The sequence below is a fragment of the Hyla sarda genome, chromosome 12 (genome assembly GCF_029499605.1).
Source record: "Hyla sarda isolate aHylSar1 chromosome 12, aHylSar1.hap1, whole genome shotgun sequence".
NCBI lineage: Eukaryota > Metazoa > Chordata > Amphibia > Anura > Hylidae > Hyla > Hyla sarda.
In genome coordinates, this window is record NC_079200.1 from 17609189 (window position 1) to 17624514 (window position 15326).

General features: G+C 45.0%; 1 protein-coding gene and 1 long non-coding RNA gene across 3 annotated transcripts in view; one reads left to right on the forward strand and one right to left on the reverse strand.

The window, feature by feature from the left end:
• Positions 1 to 12853, reverse strand: part of RAMP2 (receptor activity modifying protein 2) — an 86437-nt gene extending 73584 nt beyond the window's left edge. Inside the window, exons 1-2 of the mRNA XM_056548987.1 lie at positions 12480 to 12853; positions 2138 to 2275 (exon numbers count right to left, since the gene is read on the reverse strand). Of these exons, the coding sequence (XP_056404962.1) occupies positions 2138 to 2192 (55 nt within the window). The 5' untranslated portion in view covers positions 2193 to 2275; positions 12480 to 12853. The remainder of the gene's footprint in view (positions 1 to 2137; positions 2276 to 12479) is intronic.
• Positions 1 to 15326, forward strand: part of LOC130296922 (uncharacterized) — a 49626-nt gene that overhangs the window by 21952 nt on the left and 12348 nt on the right. The gene's annotated exons all lie outside the window — the stretch shown is intronic.

The window sequence follows — 15326 nt, forward strand, 5'->3', positions numbered from 1 at the left end:
GTTTTTCAAACAGCGTGTCTCCAGCTGTTGCAAAACTACAACTCCCAGCATGCCCGGACAGCCAACGGCTGTCCGGGCATGCTGGGAGTTGTAGTTTTGCAACAGCTGGAGACTTGCTGTTTGGAAAACACTGAGCTTGGTTTACATGCAGTAGATTGGCATAAATAAATATATCTATCTATGTATCTTATCTTTTCCTAGTTAAAGGGGTACTCCGGTGGAAAACTTTTTTTTTTATCAACTGGTGCCAGAAAGTTATACAGATTTGTAAATTACTTCTATCAAATTTTTTTTTTATCCTTCCAGTACTGATTAGCTGCTGAGTACTACAGAGGAAATTCTTTTCTTTTTGGAACACAGAGCTCTCTGCTGACATCCCGAGCACAAAGCTCTCTGCTGACATCTCTGTCCATTTTAAGAACTGTCCAGAGTAGGAGAAAATCCCCATAGCAAACATATGCTGCTCTGGACAGTTCCTGAAATGGACAGAGATGTCAGCAGAGAGCACTGTGGTCATGATGTCAGCAGAGAGCACTGTGGCCATGATGTCAGCAGAGAGCACTGTGGCCATGATGTCAGCAGAGAGCACTGTGGTCAGGATGTCAGCAGAGAGCACTGTGGTCAGGATGTCAGCAGAGAGCACTGTGGTCAGGATGTCAGCAGAGAGCACTGTGGTCATGATGTCAGCAGAGAGCACTGTGGTCATGATGTCAGCAGAGAGCACTGTGGTCAGGATGTCAGCAGAGAGTACTGTGGTCGTGATGTCAGCAGAGAGCTCTGTGTTCCAAAAAGAAAATAATTTACTCTGTAGTATTCAGCAGCTAATAAGTACTGGAAGGATTAAGATTTTTTTTTATAGAAGCAATTTACAAATCTGTTTAACTTTCTGGCACCAGTTGATTTAAAAAAAATTTAAAAATTAAAAGTTTTCCATTGGAGTACCCCTTCACAAGGAATCAATGAATTGTAAAGATATTGGGGGAGATTTACCCCTTCACAAGGAATCAATGAATTGTAAGGATATTGGGGGAGATTTACCCCTTCACAAGGAATCAATGAATTGTAAAGATATTGGGGGAGATTTACCCCTTCACAAGGAATCAATGAATTGTAAAGATATTGGGGGAGATTTATCAAAACCTGTGTAGAGGAAGAGCAGTGCAGTTGCCCATAGCAACCAATCAGATTGCTTCTTTCATTTTTCACAAAATGAAAGAAGCGAGCTGATTGGTTGCTATGGGCAACTGCCAAAGATATTGATAAATCTCCCCCATTTAGCCTGTCTTCTTACACCTAACATACCGAAAACACAAAACGTTGGCTAGGTTCCCACACAGTTTTTTATTTTCATTGTTTTTTGGCGTTTTTTGGAATACAGACATTGCAGTATTTGAGCCAAAAGCCAGAAGTGTATTCAAAAGGACAGGGGAAAAATATAAAGAAAGGTCTTATACTTCTCCTTTCTACCGGATCCACTTCTGATTTAGGCTCAAACTACAGAGGCAGTTTTCCGGAAAAACCTGTGTGGAAACATAGCCTTATATTGATCCACACACGCTGAGGTAGAAAACATTACCGTTCGCAATACAAACAAAAAAAAAAAAGCTGCAAGAACAAGACCAGACCTTAGACATGTCCTGCGCTAATCCGCGTACTGTATACAAGTTCATACAAACAAGAAAACATTGGCTTTAAACAGTTCTAATTGAAAGCAGCTCATTGTGATTCTACGGCAAGAGGTTACCAGCTTGGGAGAACAATAAAGCATGCCGCCATCTACAAGGAACCCCCCCCCCCCCCCCCCAAGAGCAAGAATGACACTTTCTAAAAGTTCAGCACTTTATACAATGTGGTGCTTGACCACGCCAGCAGCAGAAGGGTTAACGCCATGAATTGCGAAGGCTGGAGTATGGAAACGGATAAAGAGTGTAACGTTCCTAAGACAATGCATTAGGTGCTTTGCTAAAGTTGCTCTTCCAGATCGTTTTTTCTTTTTTCGGCGAAAAAAAAAAAATCCAACTCGTAAGGAAATGAGATCAATGAATGCCATAAAAAAAAACAACACAAAAGTTACGCTAAACAGATGTTCTGACATATGTACGTCTAAAGCAAAGAGGAGACAAACAAGCAAGCTTACCCCAAGTGAACAGGCACAGCGTGCTCGTGAGCGTGCACACAATCCTCCTCTCCATCCTCGCTCGGAGATTATTAACGCGGCACAAGCAGCTGAGTGGGAATTAAGCGAGAACAGGATTTCAGGAAGCGGAGCCTTTTCCTGCACAAATACAGAATTCGTGTAAATAATGAGATTACTCAGCACTGCCTTAGAAACAGACCTCCCACCGGGAGACCCGTCACTGAACATATATGACGTGACGTGCAAAAAAAAAAAAAAAAAGGAAAAGAAAAGGGGGCTTTCTGCACTGGAAGTTTAGAACAGTTCTACGTAACCTTGTCGGTGACTGCGGTGCCTTTGTCGAAGCATCTGTGTTAAATATTAGGGAGCGGAGGGGCCGATTTGTCAAAGTCTTACAAGCAGATTGATCTAATCATCGATTTCCTAAACGAGTCTTGGGATGGTTTGTTTATCAATCCAGATGAGGGATCCATTTGGTAAAATAAAATCGGTAAATCGCCTACGTCTCTCGGTTGTACGGCCATTGTCTTTGTGGATGGATATTCGCTAAGGGGTGATTGTTGTAGACAATAATATGAATGGGGTCTAAGCACCGCTAAACCAGTTCATCTTAAAGGGGCAAAAACATCTTACCAAAGGATAGGGGATAAGACGTCTGATCTGATCGACATCTGCCACTGGGGACCCCGCAATCTCCGGGCCGGCAGTGGTGGTGTCTGGAACACGGAAGCTTGGAGGTAGTATGTAGCCGTCACGCCTCCTCCCATAGACATGAATGGAGGAGGCACGGCGGCTGTAGTCGCCAGTCATCTGGCACAGAGCGGAGTTCATTCCGTGCACATGGATGATTGGTCTGCTGCATTGGAGGTCACGGGGGACATCTTATCCCTTATCCTTTGGATAGACGGAGTACCCCTTTAAATGCCATAAACACTAGTGCAACTGGTCGTGTCTCCCTAATCACAGTCCCAGTAAAAGACTGGTTTCAGTGCCACAACGGGGCAAAAAGATTCACATAATCCAAGCAAGAACTGTCCGTGCGGAATTCTTCAGAATTCCACATGGAAATTCCATCATGTGAACATGGCCTTAAAGGAAATATGCAGCCATAACAGCTTATCCCCTATCCACAGGATAGGGGATAAATGTCTGATCGCTGGGACCCCCCACGATCTCCTGCACGGAGCCCCGGCTCTGCCGACACGCCTCCTCCATGTAGTTCTATGGGAGAGACATTAGTGCCTCCCCGCCTGGGGAGGGGGCAGGGGGCTTACTGTCGACCTCACAGAACGGCAATGTCGGGGCCTGTTTGGGAGATCACGATCAAACACATAGGGGGAGATTTATCAAAACCTGTGCAGAGGAAAACTTGTCCAGTTGCCCATAGCAACCAATCAGATTGCTCCTTTCATTTTTCACAGACCTTCTTAAAAATGAAAGAAGTGATCTGATTGGTTGCTATGGACAACTGGACAAGTTTTCCTCTGCACTGGTTTTGATAAGTCTCCCCCTTATAACCTATCCAGTGGATAGGGGATAAGTTGTTATGGCTACAGTTGTCCTTTAAGAGGTCTTGAAAGCTTTAGCTTCTCAGTTAACCTACCAATCTCCTATATTTCTAAGACTAACACAGTCCAACTCTAATCCGAAATCCCTCCAAGAACAACTATAAAATAAAAAAGAGAACTGACCAGTTTGTCTTAGTGCAAGGAACGTCTTTATTCTATAAACGAGTAAATCATAAGGGGGAGCGGACTCACAGGAGGTACTTCGGCAAACGTACCGGGGGAGCGGACTCACAGGAGGTACTTTGGGCAACGGACCGTATCGAGATTCTGCGCTTCGTTGGGCCTGACGAAGTGCAGTAGTGCGATACGGTGCTCAGTGCTCCATTCTTTTTTATCTCTCGTTTGGATAATTTTGTATAGTTGTTCTTGGAGGGATTTTGGATTAGAGTTGGTACCGTGTTGGCATAAGAAATATAGGAGATAAGTGGAGTAGTGATGATACCTTTATGGGCTAACTGAGAAGATAAAGCTTTCAAGACCTCTTAAAGGGGTACTCCAGTGGAAATGTTTTTTCTTTTTAAATCAACTGGTGCCAGAAAGTTAAACTGATTTGTCAATTACTTCTATTAAAAAATCTTAACCCTTCCAGTACTTATCAGCTGCTGTATGCTCCACAGGAAGTTGTGTAGTTCTTTCCAGTCTTACCACAGTGCTCTCTGTTGCCACCTCTGTCCATGTCAGGAACTGTCCAGAGTAGGAGCATATCCTCTCCTGCTCTGAACAGTTCCTGAAATGGACAGAGGTGGCAGCAGAGAGCACTGTGGTCAGACTGGAAAGAACTACACAACTTCCTCTAGAGCATACAGCAGCAGATAAGTACTGGAAGGATTAAGATTTTTTAATAGAAGTCATTTACAAATCTGCTTAATTTTCTGCAACCAGTTAATTAAAAATTTCCATTGGTGTACCCCTTTAAGGCTATGTTCACACAACGGAATTTCCGTCTAAAGTTCTGCAGAAGAATTCTGCACGGACATTCTGCAGCAACAGAGTCCCATTGATTTCAATGGGATCCTGCTTCACTGTGCGCATGGCAGAATTTCCATGCCAGATGTTTCTGCCACGGAAATTCTGCTTCAGGCCTCCGCAGAACAAATAGACTAGTCGTTACATTCTGTAGATTGCACAAGAAAATGTACTGTCGTCTATGAGACCGCGCATTTCCGAGCGGGCCTAGCACCGGCATGTTCTGCCGGTGCTCTGCTGTCAGAGGAATGTCCGCATGGAAATTTTCGCGTGAACATAGACTAAGGTCCCGTCATCGTGTTACAGAATAAGAGTACATTCCCACACAGCGTATTTGCTGCGTATTTGCTGCTGCATATTTTATTTTCGCTGTTGAAGTCAATGGGTAGGAAAATACGCAGCACTAAATACGCAGTAAATACGCAGCAAAATACGCCATGTGGGAACGTACCCTAAATGTGAAGAACATCTCTTTTGAATACAATTCCTAACAAACACGGTTACAAATGGGAAACAGACATGATCCACCCAGTGTAGGACAGCTCTGTGATCAGTCAGAGGTGGTTTATACATTGACAACATGTATATTTACAAATAGGAAGCAGATAAGATCAGCCCAGGTCTTTGATCAGTCAGTGATGATATATTGGGATGTATCTTGGAGTCTCCTTCTGGAGGTGTCAGAGGTCATCACACTTTGCTGGTCCACTAAGTGGTCATGTGACATTCCCTATCTCTCTTTAGGTCTGCACTTTAGAAGTGAACCTAAACATTGGTTTGATCTCTGAAATTCTTCTCTCCATCTGAGTTGGAAACTGTCCCAATAAAAGGGGTACTCCAGAGGGGAAAAACATGGTGCCAGAAAGTTATACAGATTTGTAAATGACTTCTATTTAAAAATCTTAACCCTTCCCTTCCAGTACTTATCAGCTGCTGTATGCTCAACAGGCAGTTGTGTGGTTCTTTCCAGTCTGGCTACAGTGCTCTCTGCTGACACCTCTGTCCATGTCAGGAACTGTCCAGAACAGGAGCAAATTCCCACAGAAACCTCTCCTGCTCTGGACAGTTCCTGACATGGACAGAGGTGTCAGCAGAGAGCACTGTGGTCAGAGTGGAAAGAACTACACAACTTCCTGTGGAGCATACAGCAGCTGATAAGTACTGGAAGGGTTAAGATTTTTAAATAGAAGTCATTTACAAATCTGTTTAACTTTCTGGCACCAGTTGACTTAGATTTTTTTTTTTTCCCCACCGGAGTACCCCTTTAACCGATCTGGATGTTTCTCCTAGGTAGACAAAGCTGCACGGGCATTTCCCCAGATACACAACCTAGAAATAGAAGCAGAAGCCAGCGTGGATATTTCAAAGTGCAGAGTCCTGTTTATTAAAATAAAAGTCAGAAGACACAGGTAGTGAGCATAGAACGACGCGTTTCAGGCGTTGCCACCCATAGTCATATAACATTGAGAATAAAATTCTCTGGTTAAATAGGGGAAGTCACCTATGGAAGATTAAAAACACCTTTCCCAAATCACTTAACCCTTAACATTCTAAGAAGTACCATAGTACACATAATAAAGGAGAAAAACAAGCATGTCATATTGCCAAATGTACCTATAACCTAACAATAGAGTAATATATTAGAACAGAGACATAGGCAATAGCAGAATGAGCTGGACAAAGTACCAAACTACATGCACATTCATATCAAGGAGCAAAAATCCTCACAGGAATGTACAATAATGTTAGAACATAGATCAATGTGTAAATCTATGTATATGGAATACTAGAGAAATGTATCCAAGGATGGGGACTCATAATCTAGTGTGGATATAGCCTATTGGTAATAAAGTAAGGTATCCTGTCCCGTTTAGTCCCCTAGGGACCTGTGTGTCTAGGCTCATGATCCAAAATATCTCTCGTGCAATTACCTTCTGTCTGAAGTCCCCACCTCTATGTGGAAGTGTGACCCGTTCAATTCCTTGTCCCTGTAAGGATGCTGTGCTACCAGCGTGGTACTGTGCACAGTGCATGGATACTGCCGAAGTATTGCAGGTATTGAAATGTGAAGTATCGGATAGGTGTTTTCTATTTCTGACTTTTAATGAAGTGGTGGTACACCCAACGTATTGTAGTTTGCAGTTGGTACATGAGATCAGGTACATTACATAAGTTGTACTACAATCAGTGCAAGATCGCCGAGCAAGAGCAGAAAAAATGTCCCATTGTGAAACACAGGATACGGTGAACTTACGGATTGAAATGAATACGTGGGAATCTGCTCTGATCCAGGAGATGTGCATTTGGTGGGATTTGTCTACATTACAGAAATATCTCAACCAACAAGTTGAGGGTTAAGAATCAGAAAATTCCGCACCACCATATACTGTGAACAATTTAAAAAAAATGGGAAGAGATTCTTTCCGATTCCTCAAATAGATTCATCAAGCTTATTGTTTCATATGAGGAACAAGCACTCCAGGACCTACAAGCCAACATATCTACTTTTCAAGAATCAGTCAGCAATTATGAAAACTGGAGAGGAGCGAATTTTTGAAAAATTCGATTCAGCCGATTCACAGAATTTTCCGAAAAAATTTGGTTCGGTCTGAATTTATTCGTGGCGAATCTGTATTAAAAATGGCTATTTCTGGGCTACAGAGAGCCTCAATAGGGGTGTAGAACACGTTGCCTTGCTGTAACACGCATAAGGTATGCGCTGGGTTAGTGAAATAATATTGTTGTTACTGTTATTCAGTATGACATGCAGATTCAGAGCGGCACAATGACAGAGCCTGGAGGTGGCATCAGTATGAGGAGACCATATTGTGACTGAATGACACAGCCTGGAGTTGGCGGCAGCATGCAGAGAAAGTATAGTGGCTGAATGACACAGCCTGGAGGTGGCGGAAGCATGAGGAGACCATATAGTTGCAGAATGAGACAGCCTGGAGGTGGCATCAGCATGAGGAGAACATATTGTTGCAGTATGAGACAGTCTGGAGGTGGTGGCATCAGCATGAGGAGAACATATGGTGGCAGTATGAGACAGCCTGGAGGTGGCATCAGCATGAGGAGAACATATGGTTGCAGCATGAGACAGTCTGGTGGTGGCATCAGCATGAGGAGAACATATGGTGGCAGTATGAGACAGCCTGGAGCTGGCATCAGCATGAGGAGAACATATGGTGGCAGTATGAGACAGCCTGGAGGTGGCATCAGCATGAGGAGAACATATGGTGGTAGAATGAGACAGCCTGGAGCTGGCATCAGCAGCATCAGGAGTCCTGAAAGAGACCCGGTGACATAGTGGGGCAATGGTTGGCAATACCAGTACCCGGTGACGAAGGTGGGTAAAAAAAGGAGAACTTGTAATCAGATGTGTGGCATCAGGCGGGTGGCAGGATCAGAATAGTAGCTGAGGCAGGTGGGCAGAATAAAACAGTCTCTTTTGTAAAAGTGTTAGTGTGCAAAAGTAAATATTGGGGATATGCATTACGTAAAACTTAACTTTTAATAATATTCTTAGGATAAAATATATGTACCCAAAACTTTTTTGAAATCAAACAAAAGGAAAGGTGTGCAAAAAACACCATGTGCCACCTACACCACTCAGTGTTGATGTGATGCAAAGACCTCTAAAATGTGTAAGGGAACAACGTATGGTCCATTGTAACAGGTGAGGGTAAAAACTTCCCCTTTAAGGCCCTACTCTCGCCCTATTAATTCCCTTCATGGTAAGTGTTAATCACCCTAAAAAGGGTGGCCCCACACAGGAACCTCTCCCTATTTCCCCCTAAAAACCCTGTGAAATGGCAGTGTTTGTAGGTGGAAGTAGGGAGAGGTTCCTGTGTGGGGCTGCCCTTTTTAGGGTGAGTAACACTTTGCCAAGAAGGGAATTAATAATGCAAGAGTAGGTGCCTACAGGGGAAGTTTTTACTCCCACCTGTTACAATGAACAATACGTTGTTCCCTTCCACCTTTTAGAAGTCTTTGCATCACATCAATACTTGGTGGTGTAGGTGGCACATGATGTTTTCGGCACACCTTCCCTTTTGTTTGGTTTAAAAAAAATTGAAGTTACACAGGGGAGTCCCCCTATCCGCTTGGATCATCAAGAAATTGGTGATGGCTTTTCTCTGTTCGTATAGTCTGTCCAACATATGGAGAGTGGAATTCCAACGTGTGGAAATGTCGCAAATCAGACTATGTTGGGGCATACCGTTCTGACGCTGCAGCTCAAGGAGGGTGTGCTTTGCGGTGTACGAGTGGCTGAAGTGCATGCAAAGTTTCCTTCCAATTGTTAGGATATCTTGCAGATGGGGAAAACACTTCAGGAACCGCTTGACAACTAGATTGAACATGTGTGCCATGCAGGGCGCATGCCTCAAGCTTCCTAGTCACAGCGCAGACAAGATGTTCTTCCCATTGTCACTGACTTACTGCTACTGCCGCCAACTCCAGGAACCCCTGTTCCTCTACTTTCCGGGAAGGTAGGCTGCTGTGAAGCAGGTGGTCTACCCCGGGCACATTTGGCTCCAGACTTTCCACTTCTGCCACCATGCTGACTGCCAACCAAGCTACCAACTTGCTGACTCAGCTGATGCCTCACGGGCAACCTGCAACCCTCTTCTCCTAATAATGATGAAGCCCCTTCTGCACCCGGCTCCCAATTGCGATCGGCTTCATCATCATCATCATCGAGTTATATCTGCACGTCACCGATGTCCTCCTCAGGTTTCTCAACAGTGTCTACTTCAGGAGCCTGAACGCTCGCAACACCGCCTCTCACGCCACTCTACTCATCACTACTTTCCTTCCTAGCAGAGGAAGCGGTGGATATCTCCTCCCCTTCTTGGCTGGGCATTAGCTGCTGACTGTCCTCTAGTAGATCGTCCTTACTAAATAGTGGAGCTGAACCCACAGCATAAGATACTTCTTTAGGAGAGGGAACAGCATAGGGCAGAGGCAATGGGAGGACAGGGACTTTTCCCGGGCCATGCCAACTGAGGGTTGTGTCTGAGGAACCCACCGACTGTTGACTGGGGGTGACAGATGTCACTTGTGATGAAGTGGATGACCGTGTTAACCAATCGATGATGACAGATGGGTTGCTGGTCGAGACACGACCGGTAGCTGATACCGGGAGCTCAGGCCTCTCGCTGCGACTCCTGCTGCCACTCGCCCCTAGTCTGCTACAACCTCTGCCTGATTAATTTAGGCCTCTGCCACTCCTCTGTGCATGGCCTGGCACTTCTCTGCCTTACATACTTAGTGTGTATATGACAGGAGTACAATACGCTCCACTACGCTTAAAACAGTATTTGTCTACAACACCAGCAGGTGGGTACTTTTGGCTGGCCTTTCACAGTATCTAGGCCCCTAAGACTTTAACAGGAACAAAATAGTACACCACTTAGATGTACGCACAGGTTACACTTAATAGAGGACAATATGCTTTTAGTGCTCTGCTCAAGTTAACTGGCTGGCTACTATCAGCTTTTCCATTGTTGTACACACCAGTGCTGCAGCACACAGTCGCTGTGTACTACACCCAAAATCTCTCTCAATCTTACTCCCTTCCCTATCAGTGCTTCTAGCCTGGATTTGGGCTTGAGGTGAATGGCTGCTATAAAAAAGCTTTTCTGTGCAACAAACTGCTCTCTGTCCCTCTCTCTCTCTGCAATAGAACGGTGATGTGAGTGGCCGCAAGATGGCTGCCGATTATATAGGGCTGTGACATGGGGTAGCTGGCTGCTGATAGGCTGCATTCTGCATTTGATTCAGGGTCATCCCACCGACCCTTATTCCCGCCTTCCCAGGATTCCTTGCCCCATGTGCTCACATGTGGATCTGCCATTTTAGATGCCCGGCCCCTGGAGCCTGGCCCGCACTAAATGGAGTTTAATTAAGCGATTCACACAATCGAATCTTGGCAATATTCGCATTCTTTACGAATCAAATTTTTCCTGAAATTCATAACAAATTCGGATTTGATTTGCTCATCCCTAATGAAAACCACCAACTGTTTACCCAAATGGACAATGCCATCAAGGAGAATCTCCAAAAATTGAAGAACATCATGACCGAGATTAAAGCATCTAAGTTTCTACGGGATGTTCAAGAGTATCTAATAATGTGTATACGTGGCCATAAATCTGACCTGACCTTAAACCTGACTTTAAATCATCTACACCACGATCCATCCTTAAAGGGGTACTCTGGCGCTAAGACATCTTATCCCCTATCCAAAGGATAGGGGATTAGATGCCGGATCGCGGGGGTCCAGCCTCTGGGGACCCCCGTCATCTTCTACTCTGCACCCAGTGAGAATCAGCCCCCAGAGCGTGCTCGCTCCGGGTCTGATCACTGGCGATCACGGGGACGGAGCATAGTGACATCACGGCTCCGCCCCCGTGTGATATCACGCTCCGCCCCCCTCAATGCAAGCCTTTGGGCTGCGGCGTGGAAGATCACAGGGGTCCCCAGCGGCAGGACCCCTGCGATCAGGCATCTTATCCCCTATCCTTTGGATAGGGGATAAGATGTCTTAGCGCCGGAGTACCCCTTTAAGAGTCAAAGAAACCACAGACCGAGAGGAAACCACAGGGTTAATTTCAGCTCCACGGAGGGAGACTCTTCAGACTCGGCAGCCGAGGGATCCAGTCCCGGTGTTCCTCCTGACCAGGCTTCTGCGACGTCTGATCCATCAGCCACGTCATGAGCCCGCACCCGCGCATCTCACCAGAAAGGGGGTAAAAATGATGAATGGGCCGCAAGCACCGCTCCAGACAAACGCGGCATCGGCAGATACCACAGGAAGCAGTAGCAGCGACAATTCCTATCTTCAATCTGTCAGCAAACGTACTGTCGGCCCCACATATTTCTGTACGGTCACGAGGTCTATCCTTTTCCCCCACACGGGGATTTGATTCATTTACCACACTGCTTGATGTTAAGAAGTTTGTTCGGGACATTGTTATACAAGGTGATGTCGATGTATATAAAAGTCATGAATTGAAGTATAATACTGCATTTCCATCTCTTGGTTTTACGTATACTGATTTACGCACATCATCTGATTTACAGAATCTAAGGGATAGTAAATTACACGATAATTTTACATCTAATTTCAAACCCCGCAACCCTTCCTTTTATCCTGTGGCTTCTCTTATTCCCATATTAGACACATTTCAGGAAACCATTGAACAGGAATTGGTCTCGACATGTGCAACACAATTTGACTCAGTCTAAACGTCAGGCACTAAGGGGGAGATTTATCAAAACCTGTCCAGAGGGAAAGTGACCCAGTTGCCCATAGCAACCAATCAGATCACTTCTTTCATTTTCCACAGGCCCTTTTGAAAATGAAAGAAGCGATCTGATTGGTTGCTATGGGCAACTCAGCAACTTTTCCTTTGCACAGGTTTTGATAAATCTCCCCCTAAATGAACTTAGGGATATGGAGGACCTGATTATTAGGCAGATAAGGGGGGGGGGGGGCAATGGTTTTGCTGGACTGGAGTCTGTACCAGCAACTTACCGTATTTTTCGCCGTATAAGACGCTCCGGCATATCAGACGCACCCAATTTAAGGAGGAAAATCTAGGAAAAAAAAGATTCTGAACCAAATACAATGTAAAGTATAGGACAGTGATCTTCAACCTGCGGACCTCCACATGTTGCAAAACTACAACTCCCAGCATGCCCGGACAGCCAACGGCTGTCCGGGCATGCTGGGAGTTGTAGTTTTGCAACATCTGGAGGTCCGCAGGTTGAAGACCACTGGTATAGGAGGTAATACTCACGTGTCCCCACCGGTCCGGACCCGTCACCGCTCGTCACCGCTGCCCTGGATGTCGCCCTCCATTGCTGTCGCCGGGGTGTCCCCGTCGCTCCGGAACGTCTCTGCTGCCCGGGATCCTTGCTCTCTGTCACCGCCATCACGTCGCTACACACGCCGCTCCTATTGGATAACTAAAAATATAAAAGAGAGCGCTCCATAGCGTAAAACCGACTGGGTAGGTATTGGTAGAAGGATTCTTTTTAAAGCCTCTTACCCCAGGGGGTTGTGTGAGCTCACACCCAATAATGGACAGCGTGTAAGGATTGTTAGAGCCTGGTCTGCAGCCTCCCAACCAAGTAGATAGCGACAAATGGACTTCAATGGTGCGGTGGGTCTTTTGCGGTGATGAACCGGAACAGGCACATCAGGTGAGTATGAAAGATTTATTAAAATGCAACGCGTTTCACCGCACATGAGTCCGGTATAAAAATAGATACAGGGCGTGTTCACACACTAAAAGATAGAATAGATATACCCCTGGAAATTAGAGCGTGCTCACACACCAAAAAACATAATACAAAAATAAAACAAATATTATGCACAGATTTGCTTACCTCCCACAGTGAGTTTGCATGCTATGCTGAAAGTTGTTATGATGTGTAACTTGTATTTTCTGTAACTTTATAATCTTTTATTCCTGATACAAAAGTTGTTAAAGAGTTATTTTTTTCTCTGTATATGAGTCCCCCCCCCTTCCTGTGATTACCATTCCTGATGAAGCCACCATGTGCGGTGAAACGCGTTGCATTTTAATAAATCTTTTATACTCACCTGATGTGCCTGTTCCGAGTCAGCACCGCTCCTATTGGATGACGGGACGGCGTGCGCGACGACGTGATGACGACGAAGGAGAGCGCCGGCCATGCAGGGGATCCTGGCACAGTGGCAGTCATTCGCCGATCGGACACAGAGGAGGCAGGTAAGGTCCCTCCCGATGTCCTGTTAGTTTTACTTTCACTTCAAACGCGGCAGTCAGCTTTGATCGCCGCGTCTGAAGGTTTAATACAGGGCATCACCGCGATCTGTGATGTCCTGTATTAGCTGCGGGTCCTGGCCGTTGATGGCCGCAGGGAACGCCGCGATATGACAGGGTTTTACTGCAGGCAAAATGTGTATTTGCCGTATAAGACGCACCAACTTTCCCCCCCAGTTTTGGGGAAGAAAAGTGCGTCTTATACGGCGAAAAAATACGGTAACCTGTCTTTATTATCTGATTCTCTTACCTACAGACCCCTCTCCAGCAATCCCACTAACACCTTCCGCCATGTCCTTTATGACCTAGTACAATGGGGAACTGCTGGAGGTTTATTGAGTGAAAGAGAGGTGGAATTTATATTAGTGCCACATCCAACTACCACAATCTTTCACTCATTTCCAAAAGTGCACAAACTTATCTTTCCTCCAATAGTTGCCGGCATTGGTGCCCTTAACGAAAATATGTCTGCATGGGACAACAGCCTCCTCCAACCCCTCATTCCGACCATTCCAGGCTTTATCCATGACACCAAACATCTGCTCCACGGTCTTGATAACATAGTATGGCATGAATCGATGTCCTGGATAACGGCCGATGTATCTTCTCTTTATTCGGTGATTCCACATGACAAAGCCATTATTGCTTTCAAATGGTTTCTCACTACGTACTCTTCCTACCCCGCTGATCTGCAGGAGAACATCCTATTGGTTATTAGACATGTGCAATTAGTTTCGGACGTAATTCATTTTTGTCCGAATTGTTCATATTTCGTACATTTGGATTGATCCGAATGTATGAAATATTTACAATCGAATGAATCCGAAATCAGAACAAAACGAATCGTACATGCCTACGAAATTGTGAAAAACAAATTTTGTTTTTGTTAAAACAAAATTCGTTTTCATTTAGAAGCAAGGGACCATGATCGGGAGCGGGTGCACGGAAAAGAAGAGACCCGCGGAGATCAGAACATTAAGACAGGTAACATTTGTGAATGAAATGCATAGTAATTGCCGTGGGAACATTTTTTATTGTTAAAACTGCAGACTTAATTGGATAATTGCCGTTTAGAACGTTTGGACCCCAAATTATCTTCTTACACACAATTTTTTTTTATGTTTGATGGGATGTACTACATGCAGACCACCTGGGCGGCCATGGGCGCCAAATTCTCCCCCTCTTTAGCGAATATCTATATGAGTTGGTGGGAAATGCGTTTTTTGTTTTCTGAAAACAATCCCTATAAGAAAAGCATACTTTACTATGGTCGATATATAGACCACCTTCTTGTCGTGTGGAATTCCGACAAACAAGAAATACAAGATTTCTTGGTTTATCTTAACAATAACCCTGACAACTTATCCTTCACACTGGCTTTTCACAAAAACACATCAAGCACCAGGGTTATATCTACTACCCATAGAAAAGAAACTGCGGTTAACTCTACGCTACACGCCAACTTGTGCCATCCAATTCACGTGGTGAAAAATTTACCCATGTGAGAGGCTCTCCGTGCCTGCCAAAATTGTTCAGAATTTTCAGATTTTGTACGTGAAATGGATGATCTAGGGGTTCGCCTGAAAAGTAGGCGCTGTCCTGATTGGACACTCAAACGAGCCTCAAAAATTGTATCTAACAAAAACAAGAGGGATCTGATTAAAATCGGTCCATCTAGACATACATCTAAATCTGTTTCTCCCAAACCCATCATGTTTTCCACCCAATAGGGTGCACCCTCCATTTTCAGATGTCCTGACAGGTGGCTACAGATGCATAGCCAGACGAGCACCCACATTGGGACAATTACTGTCATCCAGCCTGTTCTCTAGTTCC